The 10,959-nt window shown below is 51.4% G+C and overlaps 1 protein-coding gene across 2 annotated transcripts; it reads left to right on the forward strand.

Annotated features, from left to right (window-relative positions):
• Nucleotides 1-306: 306 nt before the first annotated feature.
• PCIF1 (phosphorylated CTD interacting factor 1) lies at nt 307-10,835 on the forward strand. 2 transcript variants are annotated; one of them, XM_074293565.1, is made up of 17 exons: nt 307-453; nt 1,225-1,419; nt 1,971-2,115; nt 2,716-2,840; nt 3,120-3,254; nt 3,883-4,013; nt 4,231-4,385; nt 4,806-4,953; nt 5,057-5,140; nt 5,763-5,862; nt 5,965-6,127; nt 7,356-7,528; nt 8,029-8,115; nt 8,317-8,501; nt 8,982-9,075; nt 9,164-9,339; nt 9,428-10,835. In XM_074293565.1, exons 3-17 carry the CDS (start codon nt 1,992-1,994, stop codon nt 9,660-9,662), a joined length of 2,115 nt encoding a protein of 704 aa, XP_074149666.1. In that variant the 5' UTR covers nt 307-453; nt 1,225-1,419; nt 1,971-1,991; the 3' UTR covers nt 9,663-10,835. The 2 variants fall into 2 exon arrangements, with proteins under 2 accessions (XP_074149666.1, XP_074149667.1); XM_074293566.1 differs by lacking the exon at nt 1,225-1,419 and having other exon boundaries at nt 320-453.
• The last annotated feature ends 124 nt before the right edge of the window (nt 10,836-10,959 follow it).

Consider the following 10,959-nt stretch of genomic DNA (forward strand, 5'->3'; position numbering starts at 1 on the left):
TTATGTGCTCCCTCTCCTACAGTGCTTTCACAGCCACCTGGGGAAGTGGGAGTGCAATCAGAGTCATCCCCTATAGAGATGGAAAGTGACTTGGCCAGGATCACAAGGGTAAAAAGCTGTCCCACGGCTCCAGGACCGCTCCCGGCGCAGGAACCCAAAAGCCTTCCCTAGGATGGAGCGGACGCTGAAACTGAAACTAGGCCTTTAGGGCGACTGTCCCAGAGTTCTTCGTGAGCTCTACCCCACCCCCAAGTTGTCGGCCACACTTAACATGGCGGCGCGAAGACTACGAGGCCCCTCACAGGCGGTGCCCGCGCACGCGCAACGGCACCCTCCCTCCCCGGCCGGGACACAAGATGGCGGCGGCGGCGCTGGGGAGGGCGAGGCGGAGGCGGCCAAACGGGCGGCTAAGGAGAGTATGTAGTCGTGTCCCCCCGAGTCCGCTCCGGGCAGGTAAGGGCCCCTGGAGGCCGCGGTCCTGCCGTGAGCCGCGCTGGAGTCCGGGGATCCGCGGTCAGGCGACGGTGGCTCTTCCAGGCACTTCCCGCCCGGGGCCGCCGCTCAGCCCGGTCGTTGTCGCCACCGCCGCCGCCATCTTAGGTCCTCGGGCGGGTGGCTGAAGCTGGGAAAGGGAGGCCGCGGAGCCAGGGGCCCCGAGGATAGCGGCCTGGGAGAACCCTCTCCCGCCGCTGCCGCCGCCTTCTCCGTCTTCGCCGCCTTTGTGCTGGGCTGCGACTCCCGAGTCTCCTCAGCCCGGGGGCGGGAGCGCGCGGCAGGGCGGGGGGCGGAGCCCAGGAGATAGGGCGGCGTGCGCGTACCCGCCCGCCCCGAGCTGGAGAGGGAGCTAGGGAGGGGGATGGAAAAGGGAGTAGGAGAAAAAGGAAAGAGGAGGGGTGGGGGGGAAGCGCGCGCCCGTAATCGCCCCTCCCCTCTGCGTTCCCCTTCTGCCTGCCCTGAGCAATTGCTGCGCTTGCGCACTCCGTTGGCTCTGGAGCGCCGCCTGGAGGACTTGGAATCCTGTCGGGAGCCAGGCCCCTCGCTCCCTCCGCCCCGGGCTGCGCCCCCTATCCGGGACTGCCCGCCCACCTTGCATTGTCTGGACCCGAGGCCCCTCCCCCCGGGTGCCGGGCGTCTCTCCCGATGCCCTGGCTTCCCCTCGCTTTTGGGATTGTTCGCTCCCTAGCCTCGCCCTGCCCTCGACCTTGTTTTTCTTTGGCTCCCCAGCTGTAGGTCTGACGATGCCCCTGGTACTTTGCCCGAGTCACTGCTGACCTGTCCTTCCACCCACCCGCGCACCCAGCGGTGCCCAACCGTACCTAGCATTGCCTCTGGCCGTCCGTGGGGGGATCCTGCAGTGACTCCAGAGAAGCTGGGGGTGGCGGAGGTGCCTTTTCGAGCTAATGCTGCAGACCCCAGAGGGTGAGAGAAATGGAACTTGTCTCCCCTAATCCTCAGGCCTCGGCCCTCCCGGCTCTGCATCCCTTGACTGGGAGTGAACCCCCTCCCCCCAGCATTTTACTGTAGAAGACACACCACCTGAGACATGCATTGGCCCGTGAATCAGTCACCTAGCCCGCCATCCTCCGACTCCCAGTCCGGGGGAGCTCGCGTTAACACCGTCTCCTAGCAGATGAGTTAAGCAGGAGCAGTCACCGGTGCCGGCTGTGCACACCCTGCCTGCTTTTTAATAAAAATTAAACAAATGCAGTCACTTCATCCCAAAGTGATTAAGCAGAAAAAGTGTAGCCATGTCTCCACAGACATGCTTCCCTATGAGGAACATGAGAGCAGCGCTCTGGACCGGTATTAAGGCAAGGTATAGGAGCTCTTCTCTCTAGAATGAGTCAGGTTTTCTGGAAATAGTTTAGTTTTATTGTGGAGAATTTCAGCTTTTCTTTCTGGATGCTGAGCGGAAAGGGGGCACACAGGGAGTGGGCCCTGCTGGTGTTGACTCCATCACTGTGTGGTAGGTCTCATGCTGTTGCTGAGAGATGGCCAATGAGAACCATGGCAGTCCTAGAGAGGAAGCATCTCTGTTGAGTCACTCCCCAGGCACCTCTAATCAAAGCCAGCCTAGCTCCCCCAGGCCCATCCGACTGGTACAAGACCTTCCAGGTATTCTGGGGAAAGAAGGAATTATAAAAAAGCGGTTCTGGGAGCGTGGGAGGGGAACTTCATGCCGGACTGGGCTGCTAAGTAAAATTCAGGTTTCTCTGCCTGGCACTCAAGGCTTTCTGTAATCTAGCACTCCCTTACTTTTCCAACTGTTACTTTTCCACTTCTTGCTTTGTTGCATTTTACATTTTAACAAAACTGGGCAAGTCTGTCCTTTGACTGTGCCCTGGCCTTCCCTGTCACCTCGTTCCTATTCATGGAATCCCTTTCTATCTAATCTTCACCTATTAAATACTTATTTATCCTTTAATGCCCAACTGAGGGGCCACCTCCTCCAGAGAACATCTGATCTCCTCATGGGGTAACACATTTTCCCCTTGAACCTCACAGTCCTTTTTTCACTTATCTAATATATTTACTCGTTTCCTATTGCCTATGACACGAATTTCTGGTTTTGCCCTAATTCCTCTACTGGATTATAGATTCACAGTTTGGGACTCTAATCCAAATTTAGTATTTCTCCCAACATGTAGCTGATATTTAATAAATGCCCGTTACAAGGAATTGCTGGATTGCCCTGATTCTGGCTTTGGTTTCCAGATGAGCTGGTACAGGCTGGCTGGGAGAAGTGTTGGAGCAGAAGAGAAAATCGCCCTTACTACTTCAATCGCTTCACCAACCAATCACTGTGGGAGATGCCAGTCCTGGGTCAGCATGATGTCATTGTAAGTGCCTTGTTTAGGACTGTGGTGGGCCGATGCAGCTGTCCGAGAAGAGTAGAGGATGTTGGTGCCCTAGGGAGAGGTCCTCTCTTACCTGGCTTGGACAAGCTGGTTGGCACAGTACTTCTGACAGCACCGCAGGTGTGCTACCTGAGGTGGACTCGCTGTCTGGTATTCAGTGGGTGGGAGGTGGAAATGGGGCAGGGCTGTGTGATAGGTTCTTCGGATTCTGGGAGCCAGTATTGCCAGTTATAACTCTGCTGGTCTGGCCCCCACCCCCAGTCGGACCCTTTGGGGCTGAATGCGGCTCCGCTGCCCCCAGACGCTGGAGTGGTGGAAACACCAGTGGAGAACAAGCCCAGGAAAAGGCGGCTTTCAGAGGAGCAGCCCAGTGGCAACGTCATAAAGAAGCCCAAGGTGTGTGTCCTGCTAGTGAAAACTACGTGGAATAAGGTCAGATGGGCCTGAAGGCATGCATGTAATGAAAAGAGGCCTAGACAAAGGAAGCTGAGGACCTGAATCTGAACTTGACTTTGGCACTTACTGAACCATGTGGCAAGTTACATAGCATGTTGTAATTTTAAAAAGTTCTAAATTTGGGGTTAGAAGGTCTGGGTTCAAATATCATTTCAGCTCTTTTACTCTGTGAACCTGGAATCATTTCTCTTTTGGTCTCAATTTTTCTTCTCTGTGAAAAGAAGGATTGTATTAAATTGCCTCTAAAATTTCTCTTATCTTTGAGACCTCTATTCTCTGATCTTTACTTTTAAGTGGAACTTATTCCTTCTGTAATAGAAGGATGGTAATTCTTGCTCTTTCTCCCTCACAGCACTGTTGTGAGGATCAAGTAATATATATGAAGACCTTTGGTAAAGTGTTGTAGTTTTGTGAAGTATTATCAGCAAGATGTAGTCAAGACATTTGGTTGGCATATTGGTGATAGGAAGAATGGCGCTATTATTCTATAGGGATTCACGGTCACACGTATTGTCAGCATGTTGGTGACCTTAGAAAGTATCATGATTTTTATTATTCCTCCTTTCAGGTTGAAGTTCCAGGGACTCCCTCTGCCCAGTCTGTACCTAGCTCTCCTAGCATTCCTGGGACACCAACTATGAAGATATGGGGTGCATCCCCTGAAGACAAACAGCAAGCAGCTCTCCTTCGGCCCACCGAGTGAGTGCTCTCTGGAGGTTGTGTCGGGCTCTTTTCGCTTTACTGTGGTAATTGGAGGGTAGGGAATAGCTAAGTTATTGGCTGGCTCATCTGGGTGTCAGTCATTAATTCAGAAGCTTTGGGGGGGTTACTGGGTTGGGTGGTTCTTTTGGAAATCTGGAGAATGGATGCTCTTCTTCCCCTTTCTTTTTCTACTGGCCATTGTTTGTATCCTAAGGGTGTATTGGGACCTCGACATCCAGACAAATGCAGTGATCAAGCAGCGCGGACCTTCCGAGGTTCTGCCCCCACACCCCGAGGTAGAGCTGCTTCGCTCCCAGCTCATTCTCAAGCTTCGCCAACATTACCGGGAGCTGTGCCAGCAGCGTGAAGGTAAGACTGGGCAGCTGAGCCTCTCCTTTGCTTATAGTTCTTCTTCCAGCCTTTCTTTGTTGCCTTTATCTTCCTTTCCTCCCTTCAGCCTTTGGAAAAAGACAGAGATGGAACTGAGGACTGCGATTACCAGGATCAGATACATACACAGGGCCTTTCCCCTCTGACCTCCGGCTTTAAGTTGAGATAAAATCCAGGGTGCTTCGAGTTGGGGGAACTCCCACCCTCTTTGTCCCTGTTGCTGTCTCCAGAGATGTAGTGTGGTAGACGTGGAAGCACTGGATTTGAAAGCACAAGATCTGGTTTCAAATCTCAGTCCTTTGATTTCCTTTCTGGGACTTCCCAGAATGCCTAAGGTCTTGTATTCCTCTTTGCTCCCCAGTCTCCTCTTAGGATTGTTTATATTGACCTCTCTTTCAGGCATTGAGCCCCCAAGGGAGTCCTTTAATCGCTGGATGCTTGAGCGTAAGGTGGTGGATAAAGGGCCTGATCCTTTGTTGCCAAGCAACTGTGAACCAGTTGTGTCTCCTTCCATGTTTCGAGAAATCATGAATGACATTCCCATCAGGTACTCCTCTACCTGGTCCAATTAGACTGTGGGTCTCCTAGAGTTGAGCCTACTTCCTTTGGGGTAATCTGATACTGAGTTCCCTAATGGCTTTTTGACCCAGGTTATCCCGAATCAAGTTCCGGGAAGAAGCTAAGCGGTTGCTCTTCAAATATGCAGAAGCTGCCAAGCGACTTATTGAGTCCAGGTTAGGAATTCTGTCTTTCTAGGCCATCAAGCTATAAATACTTTTACAAGAAAGTTCTCCAGGAATGAAGTGGGTGGTGGGGTGGTAGAAGTCTTCAGAGTCCATCCTATACATCACTTTTACACTCAGTAGGTTTCTGTTATGACATGCTGACAGGGATATCAGGTACCAAGGCTGAGGGGTCAGGGGCAAGTGGCTGAACAGAGAGCGATCCTGGTGCACCTTTGGAGGCCAGAGCTCCTGCTTCTCTCTGTGGAACTCTATCACAGACTCAGAGAGGCAGTCCCTTCCTTACCTCCTGAGCAAGCACTGGGCTAAAAGGAGAACCGAGTTGGAATCTGTTCCTGAGTTCATCTCTGTGACATTAGGTAGTCACTGTCCCTGAGCTTCAGGTTCTTTATCTATGAAACTGAGATAATATTTATGTTATCCATTTAGCAGAATTAAATCTTAAAGTATTATAGAAATGCCCAAGCTATTGCCTGATTCAAGGTGGAGTGAAGGTGGAGTATGTATCAGGGTGGGGAAAGGAGGGGGCCAGTAGAACCAGTACCTCCCAGTTGGCCTGACTGTGGTGACCAGGTGTACTGATTTGTTGTCCTTCCCCTTTCGTGTTCTGTAGGAGTGCATCCCCAGATAGCAGGAAGGTCGTGAAGTGGAATGTGGAAGATACTTTCAGCTGGTTACGGAAGGATCACTCAGCTTCCAAAGATGACTATATGGTGAGTGCTGGCCAGTCTTCTGGTCCTTGGAGAGGAGGGTTGAGAGGGTTGGGGGCTCCCCAGGGTAGGTGGTGCTGCATCTACAGGGCATGTCTGCTGCAGGACCGTCTGGAGCACTTAAGAAAGCAGTGTGGCCCCCATGTGTCAGCTGCGGCAAAAGACTCAGTGGAGGGTATATGTAGCAAGATCTACCACATTTCCCTGGAGTACGTCAAACGAATCCGGGAGAAGCATCTTGCCATCCTCAAGGAGAACAACATCCCGGGTATGGGGGCGACCATCAGGGAAGATGGTTCGGGAGCTTTTGGGTGGAGGATGGCTTCTAGGAATCCCTGTGGGAGTATGAATTAGTTCTGGGAAGGAGGAGTAATTGTGATCATGGAAACACCAACCGGGCCTTGTTGCCTTTTGGGTAGAGGATCTACCACTCTGGGACTGGCAGCTCTTCTCAGTCCGTAGCAGGGAGAGGAGAGGAGAGGAGAGAAATTGTGTTAGGGTTATGGGACTTTGGAAATGGAGAGAACCTTAGAGGTCACCTCGTCCAACCCATATTTGTATGGATGTGGAAACTGAGACCTAGAAGTTGTGACTTGCCCGAGGTAATATAGGAAGTACATAGAAAAACCTGGAGTTGAGCCAGGTGAAAACAGACAGGGGCTCGGCAAGGGGGCAGCACATGTTAACTCCTCCTGCTAGTTGATGGGGACCCCAGCATTGAAGCATCGCTGCCATCTTTCTTCATCTCCACATGAGGCATTCCAGGGAACATCGCATGGGGTGGTTATCTCCAGGAGGCAGTCCACAGGAGCTAAGGAGCTGACACGAGCAGAACTGAGAGAGCCAGGTGCATATACAAGGAACAACTGTAATAAGACAGATGCCTAGGAGTCATTGGCTAAATTAAGCTTCATTCATTGTTTTATGGACAAATAGCTTATAAACACCCCTCTCACCAAAGCAAATCCTGGGACTGGCTCCCCATTCAAACTAATCTTTGGTGATTTCCTCTTCTTTACCTTTGGTGTTTATTCTAACTGAATTTCACCTGTATCTGCATGGAGTCTGGGCTGGGGGCGGGGGCTCTGCAGCACACAGTATATGAGTTGGTGTAATCAAGAGTCCTCGGTTCAGATCGGGGCTCTGGCATTTACTCACTCGATGACTTTGGTGAAGTCACAGATTCTCAGAGCTTCAGTTTCCTTTTTGGCAAAATGAGGACACTGTAATAATTTTGGATTAAATACTGTGAGGAAAAGTCTTGGTAGGCCTGAAAGTGCTGTATAAAAAGGAGTTGTTATTATTACTATTATAATAATCATAATATAATTATGACCTAGGTCTATAAACCCCTAGGTATAGCTCTGCCAGCCCCCTGCCAGTCTTCCTCAATAAGTCCCCTCAAGGTGCTCCCTGACCTGAGTTGACAATGGGCTAGAGTGGAGCAGGGTGGGGCCACCCCAGGCCAGGGCCCTCACCTCACCAACTTCCCTCAGAGGAGGCAGAGGCAGCAGAAGTGGAGCAGCGACTCGTCTACTGCTACCCGGTACGGCTGGCCGTGCCCTCACCTCCCCTACCCAGTGTGGAGATGCACATGGAGAACAACGTGGCCTGCGTGCGCTACAAGGGGGAGATGGTCAAAGTCAGTCGTAACTTCTTCAGCAAACTGGTGAGAGCACAAGCATCGAAATGTAGTGGTGGGATATAAGAACATATATGTAGGATAAAGGAAGTCTGTCTAGATCAAGACAACAGAACTCTCCATTCAAAGGACTTGATTGGGGAATGAAATGTCCCGTAGACACCACAGAGTTATAGGGGGAGACATTAGGATGTAGTGGAGCCTTTGGACTTGCGGTCAAGGAACTGGGTATAATGCTTATACAGTCTACTATCTTCCACACAGTCATTTTGAGGAAAGGGCTTTGTAAATCTTAAAAGTACCATATAAGTTACATATTATAGTTATGACATGTTCCTCTTACCACACTGGAAATTTCACATGGGCAGAAACGCAGAATGTGAGGCAGTGTGAGACTGTCTGTCTCCAGCACACACAAGGTGCTTAATGAAGCTATTGAACTGTTGCCATGGAAGATCTTCTTCCCCTGAACAAGGAGCCCCCCCAAAGAGCTCTTTACTAATGTCCAACTCTCTGTCTTCTGACAGTGGCTCCTCTATCGCTACAGTTGTATCGATGATTCGGCTTTTGAGAGATTCCTGCCCCGGGTCTGGTGTCTTCTTCGACGGTATCAGGTAGAGAGAGTATAGGGCACAGCTGTGCTGGGCAGAGCCATGCTAGGCTTACAGCTGAAGGAAAGTGGGATAGGGGATTTGGAGGGGGAGGTATGAATAACCTTGAAGAATGGGATAGAGCCAAGGGTGGGGAGGAAGAAAGAGGGTGATCCCTTTCTCCCTCCCTCCCAGTGATGATGGCTCTCTTGGCTATTCCTGCAGATGATGTTTGGGGTGGGACTGTACGAGGGGACAGGCCTCCAGGGCTCGCTCCCAGTACATGTCTTTGAAGCTCTGCACCGACTCTTTGGCGTCAGCTTTGAATGTTTTGCCTCCCCTCTCAACTGCTACTTCCGTCAGTACTGTTCTGCCTTCCCAGACACCGATGGCTACTTTGGTTCCCGAGGGTGAGGTCCCGGCTGCTGGTGTGCAGTGGCTAGGCTATACACAGTTCTGAAATCAGAGGGGCTGGTTCCTAGCTGTTGGTACTGAGTCCTCTAGCTCTCCCCAGAGGAAGTCATTTCTTTGGTCAGGTTGTTGCTGAAGAGAGATTTTATCAAACCTGCTTTATGGATTGGGCATACTAATGTGTTATATATCTGCCGCCCATCAGCTAACTGTTCCTCATAATTCTCAGTTTTGTTGGAGAGATGATAATTAGGGAGTAAATTAGTGCTGAGTGACTTCCCCTAAGAATTGAAGCAATTAGATCTAAGTGTTAGACAAAGATCATACCAGCACAGGTAGTTTGGGAAGCTTTTTGGAGGCTTATTTGAGGTGGCCTTCTCTGCCTTTAATTTTCCAACTTGGCACACTAGACATATACCTAGGGCACCCTCCACTCTTGGTAGGTTGACTGACTGACGGCCTCCCTCCCCTGCCCTCAGGCCCTGCCTGGACTTCTCCCCACTGAGTGGCTCCTTTGAGGCAAACCCTCCGTTTTGTGAGGAGCTGATGGACGCTATGGTGTCTCACTTTGAGGTTCGTGACCCTCACCAAGGGGCTGGGGGAGGCATGTTGTGACCCCCGCTTGAGTCTCAGCATCACCTCCCCTGCTGGCACTTTGTAGAAGCTGTTGGAAAGCTCCCCGGAGCCCCTGTCCTTCATTGTCTTCATCCCGGAGTGGCGGGACCCCCCCACACCAGCACTGACCCGAATGGAGCGCAGCCGTTTTAAACGTCACCAGCTGGTGCTGCCTGCCTTTGACCACGAGTATCGAAGTGGCTCCCAGCACATCTGCAAGAAGTGGGTGCATTCTGTGGGGATGGGGCAGGGGGAGGAGCTGGATGGGAAGCTCTGGGACGGCTTCACTAACAGTTCACTTGCCTTACAGGGAAGAGCTCTACTATAAGGCTGTGCACAACACAGCCGTGCTGTTCCTGCAGAACGATCCTGGCTTTGCCAAGTGGGAGCCAACGCCGGCAAGGCTGCAGGAGCTGACCACGGCCTACCGACAGTCTGGCCGAAGTCACAGCTCCAGTTCAGGGAGTGCTTCCTCTTCCTCTGAGGCCAAGGACCGTGACTCTGGCCGGGAGCAGAGCACCAGCCGAGAGTCAAACCCTACTTAGCAGGCAGTAGAGAAGAGGGCTGTTGAGCTGTGGGGGGTTCAGGCCCCTCTCTTCCTTACCTGACCTTAGCCCCAGCCCCAGGAACAAGATGCCATCATGTTTTATGGGGCAGCAGGAGGGTCAGAGCTGCCACTGACATAGGAAGAATGTGGTCCTCCATGGCTTTCCTCACACACATACCCCCTTCTTCCCCAATTTCCTTAAAGCCTCGCACTCACTCCATGTCCCTTGTGAATAGTCCCACACGCTCCCTGTCCTGTCGCTAACGCTGTTTCATGTGTACAAGAAAATACAGAATAGCCCCAAGACTATGTGAGGGTTCTGGAAGGAGGAAGGGACTTCCCAGGCCCCCTTCCTGGGAGCCCACGTCCAGGCCCAATCATGGTTGCTGCCTTTTCCTATGCCACTTCATAACCAGTGAGACGTTCTCACTGCCCACAGACGACGTCCCTTTTTACTCTTACATGCCCACTAGTTTCAGGTCAGGGAGATTGGGGAGTCCGCAGGGCTTTGGGTAAGTTTTAGCAAACAAGCCCTAGCCCAGTGGTCTTGGCTTCTAGGGCCCTGTGTTCTCAGCTACATAGGGATTCACACAACTCCCTGACCAGCTGTGGAGTGAGCCCTATGGGCAGGGGGCAGAAACCCAATCAGGCCAGAAACCAGATTCATCTTCCTCTTGGGTTCTTTCCTGTAAGGGTTTTTAGTAGACCAGCTAAATCTTTACAGGCTATATAAAAGCTAATGGGCCCAGTCCAGTCTTTAATTGATCTGAGTAGTCTTACCCATTGTGTATAGGGACCTTTGAATGAGCCTACCCCATGCCACTCAAAACTTGTCAATTAGGGTTCCTTAGGCCTATGGAATATCAACTTCCTCTAGTGTCTCCAAGGACAAACTGGCTGAAGTTTGAGAAAGCCTTTATAGGGCAAAGGGACCATAGTCTAGAAATGCATGATTCTAGAATTTGAAATTAATTCAGTAATCTTACTTCAACTCGAGCATGACAACAAGCTCTGATACTACCTGTGATCTTATGCAAGTCACTTCTCTCTCTGAGCCTAATTTTCCTCCTCTGTAAAGTGAGGTGGGTTGGGTGAAATGATCTTTAAGGTCTTTTAAAGCTCTGTCTCTGTGACTGAATTTCTGTAAAATGATACCTTCCCCAATCCTAAAGTAACTCTCCTTTAATACTGAGCGCCACCAGCAGGAAGGGAGCTGCAGCTCTTGTCAACTGCAGAGGGCTGATGTTAGGGGAGGTAGGGGACTGGCCTCCAGGATCTCCATTTGCCACTACCAC

This window comes from Sminthopsis crassicaudata, chromosome 2 (genome assembly GCF_048593235.1).
Source record: "Sminthopsis crassicaudata isolate SCR6 chromosome 2, ASM4859323v1, whole genome shotgun sequence".
Classification (NCBI taxonomy): Eukaryota; Metazoa; Chordata; class Mammalia; order Dasyuromorphia; family Dasyuridae; genus Sminthopsis; species Sminthopsis crassicaudata.